We start from the raw sequence: 19709 nt of genomic DNA, 5'->3' as shown, positions 1-19709 counted from the left end.
AAACTTCGGTCCTCCAGATGTTTTGGACTACAATTCCCATCTTCCCCAACCACTGGTCCTGTTAGCTAGGAATCATGGGAGTTGTAGGCCAAAACATCTGGAGGGCCGCAGTTTGGGGATGCCTGGTATAGATCGATCTTACTTCATCTGTATTCGATGCCCATTTGTTTCTGAGGTTGATGTTTAAGTGCTAGTATTGACTATTATTGTATTAAATGGCTTATAACCGCATTGCCACAGAAAGTGTCTGCTAACATACAAAGGGTTGTAGCTCTCTAGTAGAGCACATGGTGTGAATGCAAAAGGTCCCAGATTCAATCCCTGGCATCTGCAACAGAAGAAAACTCCTGTCTGATGCCCTAGTAGTCAGTGTGCACTAGAGATGGTTGCAGGCCTAATTAGGCCAACCAGGCCATTTTGTCCAAGCCACATTCCACCTGCACATCAGTGATGTCATATATGATGTCCAATGCAAGCAGGTAAAAACACAGCTAGGCTGGGCCAAAATGGGCTTCTGAAGCCCTGCCAATCAGGTGATAGGCAGGGCTTCTAAAGTGCTGCACATCTGCCTTCTGAAGTGTGATTGGTGGGACTCCAAAGAGCATTCCAGGAATCTCTGCATGAGGTTTATAAAGAGCCCTGCACGGTGCTTTGATTGTTGAGGCTTCAAAATGTGATGGGCATACCAATTTTCCTACTGCTACGTTCCTAATCTGCCCAGACTGTGAGATCAGATAAGGTGATGTCAGGTGGGTAGAAAAAGAGAATCTACCTACATTCCCAGAGCTAAGCTCTGCCTTTATCCATCTTTAGCTGGCTTTTATTTTTTTATTTTTAGTTTGCTACTGTTGTCTTTTAAATGTTTTAATTGTTTTTATTTATACTTAAAAATTGTGAAATAAAACATTGCAAAGGAGGTAAATTCAGAATGCACATTTAACGCAGCAAAGTGAACCCCCCCCCCAAAAAAATCTTAACATTAAAAACAGAAGCCAGATATAAAGTGCACATTTAAAACAGCACTATTAGAAAGAGACTAAAAATATTATCTTAAGTCTGCCAATCCTGCCAATGGTGGTTCATGGCGGGTGATGGCTGTGGGAGCTCAGGCTCGATGACCTGGGTTTGCACTAAGAGGCAGTCAAGAGGCAGGCCTCTGGCCTCTACATCAGCCTCAGCTTCTGTAGCTGGAGTCAGTTAGGGCCCCACCCTCCCAGGCTAGGTGGGAAAAGACCTGCAAATATTTAGTATTTTGTTAATATGGCTTAAAGTTGGAATGACTGGGAAATCATATATTTTTGGTCTTAAAATACCTGTAATGTAGTTCCTTAACATCATAGGCAACTTGCAAAATGAATTAATAAAAAAACCCAAGGCAAGGACCTGGCTACCACTATGTAATCTATTGTGTTCATGTTGATCAATCAGTCATTCTGTTAAAAATGTCAGAGAAGATACTTTTACTACCAATACTAGCATGTTCCTAATTAAATTTAACAATAGGGATGAAATACAGGAATCCGTTCAATGCTTTTATCATAAACTGTATTCATATATTTTAAAAGTACATACACAAAAATATATTTGGCCCTTTCATAATGTGTCTTCTTAATTAGTACAGTGTTTTATACCCCCCCCCAATGATGCCCTTATTTTTCAAAGGTAACTATATAGCCATTCTTGTCATCCTCTCAAGGTCCTGCTTTCCTGATATTTTCTACAAGTATTTTTTTAAGCTTTTGTTTCAGTAATGGCCATAACCTTATTTTAAAATTAAAGCTAGGTTATTAGACAACAAGGTGCAAATTTGTTCATTTATATAAACTCCACATGGATTTTAAAAATCAAGATAAATCTTCATGCACAACATACAGTCAGATTACCCCTGGACAATATATTTATGTTGGGTCTGATAGCAATCAATGGTTTAGCTTCATTGCATTTCAAGATGTATTTGCACCCAGTTGTCCAGTGATAGTGTCCTCACCCTGGAAATAATTTAGTTGCAAATTGACTGGAAGATGGTGAAAATTGAAAGTTAAAATTAGAAATACTCATAATAAACAGCAGAAAAAAGGTCAGATGATGCCATGCTATGATGAGATTGGAATGGCTGGTAAATGAGGTTTTGTGTTTGTCGTGAGATGTATGTGACATGCCTACCCAATGCTGTTGTAATATCCAGCCTAGCAGAAGAGATTATCTGGCAAATTGACACTGGAAAGAATTTTCTTATGGACTGGGAAATTAGAATTGCACTCTTTTCTTTGATGTGTGCATTCCTCACTGTATTATGCAGCTAGCTCAGACTGAATATTAAATATATAATTTAATACATACTGTTAAAATATCTTAAAATAATAATGCTATTATTGCTTTTAAAAGCATTGTAGAAACATTTAAACATCATCAGGTAAACATTCAATGCAACAAAGAAGACTGATCTTTGTGTACAATTAATTTTTAGCTGTTCAATAACCTTTCTTTTTTCACAGGGGTTACTAAATTTGGTATCAGATGTTGTAACTGTGGTGGTTTTATTTGAATAACATAATAATTGTGCTCCTTCGATATTTTAAAGGAGGAAAAAATATTTAAATGCTTGCAAATTAAATGAAGAGCGAAGAATTGAAGGTGAAATCTGTTTCTCTTAATGTGGTATAAAATTTCAGACTGAGATACTAGAGAGAGCTAGTTATTGATTACTATTTAGAGCAACATAAGGTTATCTAAACAAGAGAGAGTACATTTTTAATGTATTTATAGAGTCTGCTCTGCTTCAGAGATAAGTGTGCTGTCACCTTTGTACCTGTTCAGTTTCAAAAATGGTTTAACTTTAATAAGGAGCCCTGCAATATTTAAAATTGCAATAAGACACCCTAAGGGGTTGCAGTCACAGTAAACCCGGAAATCTGTTAGCTATTTATAATGTATTTTTATATGTTGTCTTGGAAGCAGGAATAAACACACCAGAGAAGGAACCAAAAGTAATTACTGCAGCAGGGGAACAACCACTACTTCAAGCTAAAGAAGAAGATGGCGCACCCAAAAAGTCCAAACTTTCTGACGAAAATAAGTTTGGTCACGAACAGGTAAAGTGTATTGTTAGCGTTGTTCAGGGCTGGCTCTAGGGGTAGTCTGGTTGGCGCAGGGCGCCGGCCCGGTAGGGGGGCGCAGTGCTGCATGCTGCGCCTGCCCACAAGCCGCGGCAAGAAGCGGAGCGGGGGCGCCGGAGCGATCTCCACACCACGGCGCCAGGACGCCCGACGTGCTTGAGACGGCCCTGGCGTTGTTAGCATTGCAACTGCCTTGTAGCATTGTTTTTCTTATGTCATAAATATTTTGGGGGTGAATTCCTATGTCGTGCTAATTCATCGGGTGCTGTGTTGGCCCTGCAACTCAGACCAGCTGGAAAACCTTGCCCCTCTAGTTCATCTTCCTGACCTTGTCAGTGTTGCAAGAAGATAAAAGGGCCCACGTTTATTATAAGAAGCAAATCCTTATGTCAGAACTAGTTACCAGAGCACTATATATGGATATTTGGATGTTTGGAGACCTACAGAGGAAAAAAAAATTAAATCCAGAATCCCAAAGAGAACATGTCCAAAACTTACCCCAGCTACCATTATCTGATATTTTAAGCCCAGGTGCTTTATTTCTTTCCAGATGATTCCTGACTGGCCACTCAATATATACTGTGTTATAAAATAAAAGATGTCATGAGATAAAAATTATAAATCTGTATAAGCTAAGGAGTTCACTTACATGGTATCCAAACTCTTCTTTTGCTGCCAATTCCCCCCCCCAAATGACACCAGTCATGTCTCCTTCTTCCTTCTAAACCTGCAGCTTTTTTTCATGGCAGTGGTCTTCCCATGTGAGTTGTGTATCTGGGTATTAATAGAGGCTGAAGGTAGTGAGGAATTAATGGAAGATACTGTAGGTGGCAGGCAACAGGAAGAGATGCGCCATCTTGAAAAGAGGGCTAGCAATACTGTAGTGACAGACGGTTTGCTCAGGGCATTAAGCAAGCTTTGTCTAATGGGCTGAATCTTTGTTGGATGTTTTTCAGTTTTACCAGTGCCCTTATTGTAACTACAATAGCAGGGACCCAAATCGTATCCAGATGCACGTCCTGTCACAGCATTCTATGCAGCCTGTTATCTGCTGTCCCCTCTGCCAAGATGTCCTGAGCAACAAAATGCATCTTCAGCTGCATTTGACCCATTTGCACAGTGTGTCTCCTGACTGTGTAGAGAAACTGCTTATGACAGTAAGTGTTTAAAATGCTGATGCACATTTGACAAGTACATGGACTGTAAGTGATGCTGAATATATTATGGCATTGTAGATAGAGCTAGAGACTTGGAACCTGGGCTCCTGAGATTTCTTCGTAGTCCTGCCAATAACTTACTGCATCCCTTTGGCCTATTCATTTAACCCTAATTTTCAAAGACACAAGAATCTGAAGCACTCATTAAAAACCACCTTTCAAGATCAAGGCACTCACCTCACTGCCTCCATGCACATCCTAAACTGGTTCTACTACTATCTTTCCCCGCAGGGGAATTTTCGTCGTAATTTACTGTAAACAGTGTTCTGAGGGCTAAATACACAAGAAGTTACTGTTTGTTGGCAATTTTATGAGAAGTGGTAAATTGTGAAGAAACAGATAAAAGTACCAGAATGTTTTTATATTTACAGGATGGTGGAGATGAAACCTTTATTAGTAATAGGACAGGATCCTAGCCTTGTAGTTCATTGTAATTTTCAAAAGAGTATCTTGATCGAAAAACAAGGTAATAAATATGAGCAATTAAAAAAAAAGTTATACAGTAGTACTGTAATATGGTGGCAGGAAAGTTAAAAGGCTAAAAGCATTTGTGTGGCTACTGCTTTATGTATTGTTATTTAAAACCTGTATCAGCAACTTACGTTGCCTAGAATTTATAACCACACTGTCTTCCATATTCTTTCCTTTCTTAATTATGATCAAACCTGACTCAGATATCACAAAAAAGCTCTAATGTGTTGTGAAGTATTATGTGAAAGCATCTTTAGAATTATAGGTCTGGCATGTGCTGGAAGATAACCAGTTGTGATTTAAGGTCCTAAATGCAAAGCAGGAACCCCATATCAGAGCTATATATATATACCTAAGCAAAATCAGTAGAAGTTGCCACCTGATTTGAAAACAAAAAGTCCCAATTTCAAGACCAATTTGTACAAACTGGATTGTACTAGTACGCTCAGAAGTAGTTATTTTGTTTTTGCCTTTTCTCAGCAGCTGCTTAAAGTGCACTTTTGACGTGTAACAGAAAATGGGCATTTCAATAGCTCTCCTTACCTGTCTTGCTAGGGACATTTCAGTTAGTAATCCTGCATCCATACCATTTTCACTGCTGCATCTGTGGAATTAATTCCGAGATTTAATCAAACTGTTGGTTGTTTCAGTTGGTCATATATGACGATGTGATAAACAGTGCAATTCTCTTGGTGAGCACAGTATCATGCCTCAGTTGTGTGTGTATGTGTTGTTGTTTTTAAAGGTTCCTGTACCAGATGTGATGATGCCTAATAGTATGCTACTGCCAGCAGCTGCTTCAGAGAAATCTGACTGTGATGCTTCTGCAACTCTGACAGCTGAAGGATCTGGGAAATATTCAGGTATTGCAAGAAAAAGGCAAGCCTGCAGATGCCAAGCATTGCAGTCTTTTGTTGATAAATCTCCTCTCCTTTTGATGTGTGCTTGCTATATTAACCAAAGAAAAATAAGGCCTGGTTTTCTTCAGCAGCGTTTCATGAATGTAGCACTTTTATAGCATACAGTATATGTACCTGTATATATGTTTCTTTGAACAGATACAGCATCTAGGTTTGGTTACACATTTTAAGACTTGTAGGCTGAATCCAGTCCACCCAGTCTATGCCCCTAGTCCATACAGCTATGTACTGTATGGTAAAGGAAAAGGACCCTGGACAGTTAAGTCCAGTCAAAGGCGACTATGAGGTGCAGCGCTCATCTCACTTCCAACCGAGGGAGCCGGCGTTTGTCCACAGACAACTTTCTGGGTCATGTGGCTAGCATGACTAAACTGCTACTGGCACACAGAGGACCGTGGTGAGTGCCAAAGCAAATGGAAATGCTGTTCACCTTCTCGTCACGGTACCTGTTTATCTAGCTGCACTGGTGTGCTTTTTGAACTGCTAGGTTGGCAGAAGCTGGGACAGAGCAACGGGAGCTCATCCCATCGTGTGGATTCGAACTGCCAACCTTCCGATCAGCAAGCCCAAGAGGCTCAGTGGTTTAGACCATGACTCATTTGTGGTGCTGGTCACTTTGGTGGGAAGTGAGATAATTACAGATACTTTGCATAAAGCAAATTTGTAAGAGTAATGAAGGGGCCTCTAATTCAGTTGTAGAGTTCATGCTTCACAAGAATAAGTTTCCAGGTGGGTAATATCCCTTGTGTATCAGAGAAACAGCTTGGTCCTGTGTTTGGGGAATGTGTTTAAGAATCTATTTACAACAACAAGAAGAACCCTGGAACTAGATTTTTATTGGTCTGACTCAATTCTAGATGGGTTCTTATGCCCAAAATTCAGGCTCGTGAACTACGTATATTTTTTTTGAAAACAGCTATAGTCACTCATTGCAACAAAATTCTCCTTGTTTCGGGGTGTGGGTGTGGGTGTGTTTTGGTGCATCCTTCATTTGATGCAAAGAGTCTTGTGGTATTTTCATGCCATAATAAATTAGACAGCCTTTACAGTAGCACAAGGCTCTTTGTTGTTATTGCTGCAACATACTGGCTCCTCCTCTGGAAGTTCTTTCTTTTAATATGTATTATATATTCAAATACTATGGAGCTATATAATTTCTTTCCTTTTTTAAACAACAGGTGAAAGTCCTCCAGATGAGAAGAACACCTCTGGGCTTGAAGAATCAAAAACTGGAATGGAAATTAAAACAGAGGAACAGAAGCCACTCAAAGAATCTACTGAAATGCCAGATTGGAACAAAAACAGCAGTAAAGATATAAAGATCGCCGAATCACTGCCTGATCAGTTGAATGAGCAGCAGAAGAGGCAGCAGCTTTCTGTTTCTGATCGCCATGTCTATAAATATCGTTGTAACCATTGTAGCTTGGCTTTTAAGACTATGCAGAAGCTTCAAATACATTCCCAGTATCATGCTATTCGGGCTGCTACTATGTGTAGCCTTTGCCAACGTAGCTTCCGTACATTCCAGGCTTTAAAAAAACATTTGGAAGCAGGCCACCCAGAACTCAGTGAAGCTGAAATTCAGCAGTTGTGTGCATCTTTACCTGTAAATGGTGAACTCTGGGCAGAAAACGAAAGTATGGCACAAGATGAACATGCACTAGAACAGGATATAGAAAGAGAATACGAGATGGACCAGGAAGGTAAAGCAAGTCCTGTAGGAAGTGATAGTAGCTCCATTCCAGATGAAATGGGCTCAGAACCAAAGCGGACCTTACCTTTTAGAAAAGGGCCAAATTTCACTATGGAAAAATTTCTAGATCCTTCTCGCCCATATAAATGTACAGTGTGCAAAGAATCTTTCACTCAAAAGAACATTCTTTTGGTTCATTATAACTCAGTGTCTCATTTGCATAAACTCAAAAAAGTGTTGCAGGAAGCATCGAGTCCAGTCCCTCAAGAAGCTAACAGCAGCACTGACAACAAACCCTACAAATGCAGCATTTGCAATGTTTCTTATAGCCAAAGTTCTACACTGGAAATTCATATGAGATCTGTGCTTCACCAAACTAAGGCAAGGGCTGCAAAATTAGAACCAAGTAGTAATGCAATGAGTGGAAACAGCATAACAGGAAATGTTAACAGCCCCAGCCAGGGGATGGTAGATCCTACAATATTACCAGCAGTTAACAGCAAGGAAACCCACATAGATGCCAAAGAATTAAATAAAAAGCAAGTTTCTGAATTAGTTTCTGCTCAGCCTACACATCATCCTCCCCAGTCACCAGCACAACTGCAGATGCAACTCCAGCATGAATTGCAACAGCAAGCAGCTTTCTTTCAACCCCAGTTCCTAAATCCAGCATTTTTGCCACATTTTCCTATGACACCAGAGGCGCTATTGCAGTTTCAGCAGCCACAGTTTCTTTTTCCATTCTATATTCCTGGGACAGAGTTCAGTTTGAGCCCTGATCTGGGTTTGCCCGGTTCTGCTGCATTTGGTATGCCTGGCATGGCGGGTATGGCAGGCTCACTGCTAGAAGACCTGAAGCAGCAGATGCAAGCTCAGCACCATGTCGGTCAGACGCAGCTACAGATACTACAGCAGCAAGCACAACAGTATCAAGCGACGCCACCTCCAATCCAGTCGCAAAAGCAACAGCAAACTAATAAGTTAGTGAAAACGGAGCATAACAGTGCAGTAAATGCTGAGTGCCAGATGATGAAGGATACACCACCATATAAGGAATTGGAAGAGATTTCAGAGAAACAAGAAAAACCAAAGCAAGAATTCACAAGTGACAGTGAAGGACTGAAAGAAAACAAAGATATAAAGAAGCAGAAGTCCTCTGAACCAACCATCCCACCACCTAGAATTGCTTCTGGGGCAAGAGGAAATGCAGCCAAGGCATTGTTGGAAAACTTCGGCTTTGAGCTGGTTATTCAATATAATGAGAATAGACAGAAAGTACAGAAAAAAAATAAAACTGGTGATTGCGAAAATACTGACAAATTGGAATGTGCAGCATGCAGTAAATTGTTTTCCAACATTCTTATATTAAAGAGCCACCAAGAACATGTTCATGGACAGTTCTTTCCACACGGTGCATTAGAAAAGTTTGCCCGTCAATACAGGGAGGCCTATGACAAGCTTTATCCTATTTCACCATCTTCCCCAGAACCACCACCACCTCCTCCACCACCACCTCCGCCTCCACCTCCAACTTCTTCACAACCTTCTTCATCCAGTTCTGGAAAGATTCAAAGCATTACTCCTACTCCTTTGCAGGCTCCACCACCAACACCGCCGCCTCCACCTCCACCGCCACCCCCACCACCTCCACCACCACCACCTTCTGCACCACCGCCAGTGCAGCTGCCAGTTTCATTAGACCTTCCACTTTTCCCTCCAATTATGATGCAGCCAGTGCAACACCAAGGATTGCCTCCTCAACTTGCCCTCCAGCTGCCACCAATGGATGCGCTGTCTGCAGATCTTACTCAGCTTTGTCAGCAACAGCTAGGATTAGATCCAAATTTCCTACGGCATTCTCAGTTCAAGCGGCCACGTACAAGAATCACTGATGACCAATTAAAAATCTTGAGGGCATATTTTGATATTAATAATTCACCAAGTGAAGAACAGATTCAAGAAATGGCTGAGAAATCTGGCCTTTCCCAAAAGGTTATCAAACACTGGTTTCGAAACACCCTATTTAAGGAGCGACAAAGAAACAAGGATTCCCCATATAATTTTAGCAATCCTCCAATAACAGTTTTGGAAGATATAAGAATTGAACCACAGCCAAGTTCTTTAGAGCATTACAAATCTGATTCAGCGTTCAGCAAGCGATCATCTAGAACTAGATTTACTGACTACCAGCTCAGAGTCTTGCAGGATTTTTTTGACACAAATGCTTATCCAAAAGATGATGAAATTGAACAACTTTCAACTGTACTTAACCTACCTACTCGAGTTATCGTTGTATGGTTCCAAAATGCACGACAGAAGGCTCGAAAAAGTTATGAAAATCAAGCTGAAACTAAAGATACTGAGAAGAGGGAGCTCACCAATGAGAGGTACATTCGGACTAGCAACATGCAATATCAATGTAAAAAATGCAGCGTAGTTTTTCCTAGGATCTTTGACTTAATTACACATCAGAAAAAGATATGTTATAAAGACGAAGATGATGATGCACAAGATGAAAGCCAAACAGAAGATTCCATGGATGCTACAGATCAAATGCTTTACAAGAATTGCACAGTTTCTGGCCCATCCGATTCATCAAAAGGTATGGCTTTAACAACAGGAAGCTCTGGATCTGGTTCCAGTACTCCTTTGATGCCATCACCCAAACCTGAACCTGAAAAAACCTCTCCTAAGCCTGAGTCAACAGAAAAGCCAAAGCAAAATGATACCATACCTAAGCAAGTGGAGGCTTCCTCCCAAGGCAACAAATCAGTGCAGCCTGCACCAACCACCTCCTCTGATCCACAGCCCTCAGCTTCTCAAACACAGCAACAGAAACAATCCCAAATAGGAGGCAGACCACCTTCTGCGTCACAAACAACCCCTGTTCCCTCCAGCCCTTTAGCAATCCAAATGACGCCTCTTCAGAACAGTCTACCTCCTCAGTTACTACAGTACCCATGTGACCAGTGTACAGTTGCCTTTCCCACTCTAGAACTTTGGCAAGAGCACCAGCACATGCATTTCTTAGCAGCCCAAAATCAGTTCCTTCATTCCCAGTTTTTAGAAAGGCCTATGGATATGCCCTATATGATATTTGATCCAAATAACCCTCTGATGACTGGACAATTGCTGAGCAGTTCTTTAGCTCAGGTGGCACCCCAAGTGAGCTCAGCTCACACAGCTCACCACGCTGCTTCAATTCCTGGCTCACTTAAACGAAAACTGGATGATAAGGAAGATAACAACTGTAGTGAAAAAGAGGGGGGGAACAGTGGTGAGGACCAGCATCGGGATAAGCGATTGAGAACTACAATTACTCCAGAGCAACTGGAAATACTCTACGAAAAATACCTTTTAGATTCCAATCCTACCAGAAAAATGCTAGATCACATCGCACGTGAAGTAGGACTAAAAAAGAGAGTTGTACAAGTCTGGTTTCAGAATACAAGAGCTCGAGAAAGAAAAGGACAATTCCGTGCAGTAGGTCCAGCTCAGTCTCATAAAAGATGTCCTTTTTGCCGAGCACTGTTTAAAGCAAAGTCTGCTTTAGAAAGTCATATTCGCTCTCGGCACTGGAATGAAGGAAAACAAGCAGGTTACAGTTTGCCACCAAGTCCTTTGATAGCCAATGAAGATGGAGGAGAGAGCCCACACAAATACATGTTCTTTGATTATCCATCGTTATCATTAACAAAGATCGATTTATCAAGTGAAAATGAATTAGCTTCTACTGTCTCAACTCCAGTTAGTAAAACTGCAGAAATGTCACCGAAGAATCTTTTAAGCCCTTCTTCCTTCAAAGCAGAATGCAATGAAGACATAGAGAATCTGAACACAGCTCCTGCTGATGGTGGGTATGACCAGAATAAAGCTGACTTTGATGAGACTTCATCAATTAACACAGCAATCAGCGATGCCACAACAGGAGATGAAGGAAACAATGAAATGGAAAGTATGACCGGTAGTTCAGGAGATGTGAAATCCACATCCTCTCCTAAAGAGCCAAAAAATGTTCTGAATGACAGTTTGCCAAAAAACACAAACATGCCTAATATGGAGAACAGCGATGACAAATTTCTATTCTCCTTGACTAGCCCGTCAATGCATTATAGTGACAAAGATAGCGAATTTGACCAAAGTGTTTACATTACTGATGACCCTGATGCTGATCGCAGTGAAACATCAAGCATAGCTGATCCAAGTTCACCTAATCCTTTTGGAGCAAGCAACCCTTTTAAATCTAAAAACAGTGACCGGCCAGGTCACAAACGATTTCGGACGCAAATGAGTAATCTGCAGCTTAAGGTCTTGAAGGCTTGCTTTAGCGACTATCGGACTCCAACCATGCAAGAATGCGAAATGCTAGGGAACGAGATTGGCCTGCCGAAACGTGTGGTTCAGGTTTGGTTTCAAAATGCTCGAGCAAAAGAGAAGAAGTTCAAAATTAACATAGGGAAGCCATTCATTATCAATCAGAATGCAACTGATGGCTCAAGACCAGAGTGTTCTATATGTGGGGTGAAGTATTCTGCACGTTTGTCTGTAAGAGACCATATCTTTTCCAAACAACATATTTCAAAAGTGCGAGAAGCTGTGGGAAGTCAACTGGACCGGGAAAAAGACTACTTAGCTCCTACAACTGTTAGACAGCTGATGGCACAGCAAGAATTGGACCGTATAAAGAAGGCTACAGATGTTCTAGGCTTAACGGTACAGCAGCCAGGCATGATGGAAAGCAGCTCACTTCATGGAATCAGTTTGCCAGCAGCTTACCCAGGACTCCCTGGCCTTCCTCCAGTTCTTCTGCCTGGAATGAATGGTCCATCTTCCTTAACAGGATTTCCTCAAAGTTCAAACAGTAAGTAAAAAGGAAGAGGATAAATTATTATTGTTGCTGCTGTTGTGACTAAAGGAATGGGTGTGTTGGTGGCCCAAACATTTGTAGGTAGATCCATTTCTGTCAGTTCTGTGGCTATATATTAGAACATTTTATAAGAAAAGTAAAATGGAATGTGTTATTAATGTAATAACTTACATATACACCTTTAAATAACACCATTTAAGTAACACTGTAGTGTTTATTTTTAGCACTTTTAGATATTCAGGAAATTATTTGACTAATAAAAAAATGAAATTGAAGTACACCACAAACTAGCCAAACTAGCATTTGAACTCAAGTCCATCTTTATTAACTCGCTGCGTTATCAAATAGTATGAGTTGGGTATCTTTACAATTTAATAGATTTTCCGTGAACTTTCACCACAGTGTGAAATAGTTTGTTTCATAAAAGCATGTCAGGAGATAATATTTAGCAACTAAGGCAAAGGTCCAGTCATGTGAAAATGAGGGCCTATACACTAAAATATATTGTTTCCTTGAATTTATCTAATTTAGCCTGTGATCCTTAATAGCAAGTCCCATTGAAATAGTGAGATAATCATGGTAAAGACTGGGCTATAAAGACAGTTAATATATAATGTATTTATTAAAGATTTTCTCAAACAACAAAACATACAAAACACACAAAGAAAATTACAAAACATAAAAAAGAAAAAGCAAGAATACAAAAAGAATACAAAAATGCAAAAACAAAAATTCTAACTATAACCCTTATTTCCAATCTATTGACTTCCTCATTCCACCTCCTTCTGCGGTTCTTTACATGTCCTCCGTAGTAAACTCTAAATCTTATATAAATTCTAATTATTACTTTAACTATACCTTAATTCTTTAATCTTTTATATCTTATCCTTTTATATTCTATCTAGATCTTACTTCTTAATTTAATTGTCCTTAACTTCTATCAATACTTATTTCGCACCATTGTATTATCTACAACCTCTATTTTATCTCCCTCACTTCCACTAATTCTAATCTATTATATGTTTATTCTTTAAATAAATTTTAGATTTCTTCCAATCTTCTTCCACTGCTACTTCACTCCGATCCCGGAGCCCCTCCCTTCCCCGGAAAACATTTCCCTGGGTGTCCCGACCAGTCCCTTAATACAATCCAATTTCAGGCCTTTTTAATCCATCCATCAATTAAAAACCAATAGATCTTTCATCCCACACCAACTCTTGTCCACTCCAACCCATGCTGCTCTCCCACCCTCCCATTCTGTTGTACAAATTCTTTAACACATCTCCTGCGCCTCTCATTTTTTGCACCTTCCATTCCCACAACTTGTCCATTGCATGGATGGCGCTCCCCTTCTCCCACTAGAGGAGCGCATCTCCATGCCCCTTCTAACTCATTTGCCCAAGCATCATAGTGTCTGTTTGGAACAGGTTCTCCCTCTCTCACTAGGAAAACCTGTTCCCAAATGTCCTCCTCTTCCAGAGCTTGTTGGTTAAAATCTAAGTCCTGTGCTCCCTCTCTCACCGGTGTCCTCAGGTTCCTATTCTTCCGCTCCTCCTGGATTTCTTGTCTATTGTGCTAAAGTTCTTAATTTCCTGTTCAGTACTGTATCTGAAACTTCTCAGATTTTTTTTCCCTTTTCCAAATGCTTACTTAAGGTTTAGATTCCTCACTTACGTTAACTTTTTGTTACAGTCCTTACCTCCAGGCCAGAAATTGGTACCTAATAGATTTTTTTTTTTTTTGAGGTACATGGTTTCAGCACTGCTCCCCACCCCCACCCTGCTGGTTAGCAGAGTATGAGGGTCTTCTTGGTAAAGCATCTCATAGCACTCTACAACTCCTCTTAAGCCCTTCATAACACTGATTTGCTATTGCAGAGCTGAGAATTAAGTGGTGACCTGCCAGAATTATCCCATGGACTTTTCAGCATTTCCTCAGAGTACCTGATTGGCTCTGTCAAAGCCCCGTGCTCTCTCAGTCCAGCCAATTCTGCATTTCTGCAAGTGCAACAGCATACATCTGTTGGTGTCTTTGTTGTCAGGAATGAGGGCATAGTACATAACCTGCTCTGCTTTAAGACAAAATTTGCCCATAGTTACTGCGTCAGCATTTTGGCCATCTGGAAGTGAAATAATATTTCGATTGGGTAGTGCACGTAGCTACTGCCATGTGTGCAGGCCAACTCTCACTACTTACAGGTTATGTCTAGATAGCTCACTGTATGAACTGGGCCACTCAAGTTACCAAATCTTCAAACCATTAATGCAGCTACCTAATCAATGAAGTATCGGTTAGGAATGAGGCACACTTTCACCTGATGTGGCTAATCTCTCTGAATAAACACAAACTAAAGAGAGGAAGAGAATTCGTTCTTCAACATACTAAGTAGCCCCTCCATCCTATCTTCATTGCCCAGAAAATATATGTTCCTAATGGCTCTTAATGGAGTAGTGGAAGTGAAAGCAAAAGAGCAGATTATATTAATCTTTCATTAGTGAAAAGTACTCCTCAAAAGTTCTTTAATATATGCTCAATGCTGATACGCTTCATATCTTATTAACCCACTTTTAACATATCCTTGTTTTGCTATGAGCAGCACTTCACATCTGTGTTTGATGCAGTGAGAGATATTCAGTCAGGGTCTTCTTGTAGTCCCACTCTCTGTGCTGATCCCAGTTGCAATCCTTTACAAGAGTTGGTTTTCTAACCTTGTAAAATGTTTCAAAATATGTTAAAATTCCTGCTCCCTGCCCCTGTGGGTTTTTCCTACCACATACTCAAAGCATGATACATGGCACCTGAATTTAAATGTGTAATCTTCTTAATCTTTCCTCTTCATAGTTATGATCAGATAGATATATGATCAAATAGACAAAAATTTCTTTGAGGAAGTTCTTCACATGCAATTAGTTATTTACATAAAGATTGGAAGAATGAGAAAATATGTTTTCATTAACATAAGCTCTGTTCTATAAGTGCTTCAAAGCGGCAATAGATACTTAACAGGCAGAGCAGATGAAGCAGACTCTAACCTGAGAAAGCTTATGCAGCCATACATTTGTTATTCTTTGACGTGCCACCTAACAAAATATTAATGTTATAGTGTAGCGTTTGCATTATTTGGCACATTTACAGTGCAATCCTAAACATACCAATTCAGAACAAACTCCACTGAATTCAATGGAGCTGACTCTTTGATGAGCATATATAGCATTACAGCTTTAATCAGTCTTACAATTGCTGCACTATATGTCCAAATCATGTTCATTCATAAACATTCATTCATTCATTCATTCATATCTCACCAAAATTTGAAATCATGTCTCACCGCTTTCTGAAATCCTTTGAAAGTTGGTTGAACTGAGATGGAAAATGTAAAATTCATAAAAGATATTGGGTGGGAGTCAAATAAAATTTACTCAGAGTAGAACTACTGCAATTAATGACCAAGACAGAGTTCATTAATTTCAGCGGGTTCTACTCTGAGGAAAGCCTAGTGCAATGCAACAAGTCAGATCATAGATAACCATATCAAGGGATTGAGACATGCGCGCGCGCACACACACACACACACACACAGAGAGAGAGGAATGAAAACAGTAAAGTAAACCTGTGTGCAGCGATGATTACATTATAAGATGGGAGCTTTTGGAAGATGTCAATGTAGCTTTTATGTCAGCTGGAATAGTGTGGCTGGACCTACATACCTACAAAAACATATCTATTTGAATTGGAAGCAAATGAAATTCTAATCCCATTCAAGTAAATTATAGGGATGCAAGAATTTTTCACACATTCCAGTGCACTTATTGAAGCCAGGTGTCCTAACAAGAGCTCAGGATGCCAAACAATTGAGTGTTCTTAACTCAGATCAAACCAGGAAGCTCCCTGTTCTTGTACTGCAATCAGTGAAAATGTCTATGAGGGGGGAAAACTGGGTAAGGTAATTGAACTTAAACACTACTAACATATTCTATTCATTGTTGCAGTAGAAGTGCATTTATTTCATTTTCATTCCACCTTGAATATGGTGGGATTTAGTTCTTAGTTAGCAGGCACAGGATTATGTTGTTAGACCCTGGTACACCTTAGTGCTTGGTATATACCGTTCCTTTCTTCATACACCCCTTTACTCATGCAAGTCCTTCAACACCACACCCCTGCTTTAATAAATTTAGCATCTGTTTGACCTGGAAGTCAACGCCTCAGAAGTTGAACAACTTCTGCTGAGTTCCCCCCCCCCAATTTTCTCTATTAAATTTGCAGACCGCTCTTTGTGCCTCGGTTTCCAAACGTTTCAGAACTCGAACGGTCTTCCAGAACAGATTATGTTTGAAAACTGAGGTACCACTGTATATGGTATCACATTCACAAATTAGGTTTGTGGCATAAGCTTTCATGGACCAGCTTTCATCTTCATCAAACACATGGAATGTCATCCTGAGTACACACACATGCACTAACATACAGGTAAACATACAGAGAATGATATACCTGTGATATCAGAGGGAAATGAAATGCAGGAAGTACAGAGTGTGATGATGAGATTAAAGCTTCAATGTATGTAAAGTAATTGCAGTGATTCTCTATACAGTATCGTTGTAGGGAATCTGTGGCCCTCTTAACGTTGCTGGACAACAACTCCTGTTAGCTCTCTGTTTGATTGAAATAGGGGTTCAACAGCATTGGGGGGGGTCACAGGTTCTTCTTTCCTGGTGCAATGCATTCCTCAGGTATACTGCAATCTTTTGTATAACAGTGAAGCTTCTCATAGTTAATGTTCCCAGGCCTTTCTAGCTGATACTGTATTTCATTTAAAAACATTTGGAGAAATCTTTAACTTTGCATAAATACATCTTGGTTAATTGTGCTGCAGGTAGGAATGGTCCATTCATCTCTACTCCGTTCAATCATTGATCAGTTAAGTTGCCCATTCATTTGCTATAAGGGCAAGACACATGCTTGGACACTTATGATTCTATGTGAAGACCAAAAGATCATAATAATTTATCCCAATATACCCAGGTGGCGCTGTGGTTAAACCACTGAGCCTAGGGCTTGCTGATCAGAAGGTCGGCGGTTCGAATCCCTGTGACGGGGTGAGCTCCTGTTGCTTGGTCCCAGCTCCTGCCAACCTAGCAGTTCGAAAGCATGTCAAAATGCAAGTAGATAAATAGGAACCGCTACAGCGGGAAGGTAAACGGCGTTTCCATGTGCTGCTCTGGTTTGCCAGAAGCGGCTTTGTCATGCCGGCCACATGACCTGGAAGCTATACGCCGGCTCCCTCGGCCAATAATGCGAGATGAGCGCGCAACCCCAGAGTCGGTCACGACTGGACCTAATGGTCAGGGGTCCCTTTACCTTTACCTTTACTATATATCTAGTTGTTAGCCGATATCAGAAATAGATACACACTACTGTTAGTGAAATCCATACATTTAATATGAGTGGCTAACATTAAAATTTAACACAGTTGTCACTTTTTTTTCTAATAGTCCATTCAATACAATTTTGTAGTTAGTCCAAAAAGTCACTATTTACAGTAATAAGGACATCAAACTTGTTTCTAATCCTGGACAATATATTTTAGTTTACCATTAAATAAAAATAATGATTCAGTGACAAACATCAAATGGTTGCCTTGTTGAATCTTATCACCTCTTCCTCTGAGTTCTAATTGCTTTATCCTTAGCAATGCTAAGCACCTGGATATCAATGATTTAAGCACCATTCAGGCCCACTCAATTAGTACTTTAATGTAACTAATATTCATCTATCCTTGCAGTGCCCAGGGTTATCACTCTTATCCTCTTACACTGATCCTAGAGAGTGCTTTAAGCTCACCATTCTTTGAAAATTAGTGTTTATATGTTCTCATTGTTTTTACAAAACTTCTATTTCTCTGTAACTGTTTCTTTAAAAGAAATGTTTCTGCAGTATGCTGGCCAATTATACATATCATAGGAATTGCATTACAGTAGTTAGCTGTAACAAACATTGTCTATATCTGGTATTTGAAGTGTGACAAGGAATTTTTCATGCTTACTCTTGCATTGTACATAGATACTCCAAATAGGGTCAGTGCACACTTACAATTTCTTTTGCTACTAAAATACATAGCTGCATGATTTATGTCAATAAAAGCAACTACATTGCTGACCAGCTGTACTAACACATATAAAACCCAATCCTATGCAGGCTTACTTGGCATTACGACCCATCTTAGTTTAGAGGGGCTTACTCCCAAGTGAAAATAAATTTTTAAAATTGTCCAGTGGTGTGCCTAAAATAGCAGGCCAACAGCACAATCCTAACCATGTCTACTCAGGTTCCCTCTGCTTCTTTACACTTCCAACTCATATCTGATTCTGTTTTTATATTAGCCAACCTATTCAGAGTTAAGTAGCATCTATGAATCATTTCCAAATAATTCTCTTTCAATGAATAACATGCAGTAAATTTCAGGTTGTTTTTCCAATGTTGCTCCCAGAGGTTAAGATCTATATCGTGTCCTATATCTATTGCCCAGTGTGTCATTGAAGCTTTAACTAGCTTGTCTTTTGTTTCCCATTATAATAAAAAATTATACATTTTAGACAGAAGTATACTGTATCCTTATTTTGTAAGAGTTATTTTGTAAGTCACCCATTGTCTATCCATATTCTCTCTCTTAATTGTAATTGCTTCATTGGGAGATAGCCATAAAAGTGTTTTTCTTTCCAGCAGATTTTTATATTTCCCCCAGACTCTATACAGATTCTTCCTAAGAATGTGGTTCATAAAACTTATAGATTTTACCCTCCCCATACCAAAGGCATGAATGCCAGCCAAATTTTAAATCATGACCATCTAAATCTAAAATGTCTGCATTGTTGAATACAATCCATTCTTTTAACCAACACAATCTGCCTCATAATACGATTGCAGATCTGGCAAGCCAAAGCCTTCTCTTTCTTTTGTATCTATCATAATTTTATGTTTAATTCTTGCCTTTCCCCCCTGCCAGATTAATTTAGAGATATCGTGGGCGTTTTTTCATTCTTTTAAGCAGTTTAAATGATTTACAATCGGGATTGATTGGAATAAAAACAACATCCTGAGGAATATATTCATTTTAATGGCTGAAATTCTACCTAACAGAGAGGGTTTCATTCACTCCCATATCTTCAACTTTTCTCAACCTCTTTCCACAATTTAATATAATTATTTTCAAATAGGTTAAGATTTCCTACTGTCAGCCAGATTCCCTTAATAGAAGTATTTCAGATCATGCATAGTGTGGAGAAGGAGTAGTTCTTCTTTCCCTTATAATACTTGAACCTGAGACCATGCCATATCTACTGGTCATAATGGCTATGTTCTACCTCCACAGTAGGAGGCAGTATGTCTCTGTACACCAGTTGCTGGGAATCACCAGTCTGGAGA

The 19709-nt window shown here is 39.8% G+C and overlaps 1 protein-coding gene across 6 annotated transcripts in view; it reads left to right on the top strand.

Moving 5' to 3' along the window:
- Positions 1-19709, top strand: part of ZFHX4 (zinc finger homeobox 4) — a 172075-nt gene that overhangs the window by 147291 nt on the left and 5075 nt on the right. For 4 of the 6 annotated variants that reach the window (XM_035125412.2, XM_035125413.2, XM_035125407.2 and 1 more), the window contains 4 exons: positions 2956-3092; positions 4073-4273; positions 5550-5667; positions 6903-12278. In XM_035125412.2, the coding sequence (XP_034981303.2) occupies positions 2956-3092; positions 4073-4273; positions 5550-5667; positions 6903-12278 (5832 nt within the window). The remainder of the gene's footprint in view (positions 1-2955; positions 3093-4072; positions 4274-5549; positions 5668-6902; positions 12279-19709) is intronic. The other 2 variants (XM_035125414.2, XM_035125411.2) reach the window with 1 other exon arrangement.

The sequence above is a fragment of the Zootoca vivipara genome, chromosome 8 (genome assembly GCF_963506605.1).
Source record: "Zootoca vivipara chromosome 8, rZooViv1.1, whole genome shotgun sequence".
NCBI lineage: Eukaryota > Metazoa > Chordata > Lepidosauria > Squamata > Lacertidae > Zootoca > Zootoca vivipara.
This window is presented reverse-complemented; position numbering and strand designations above follow the sequence as displayed.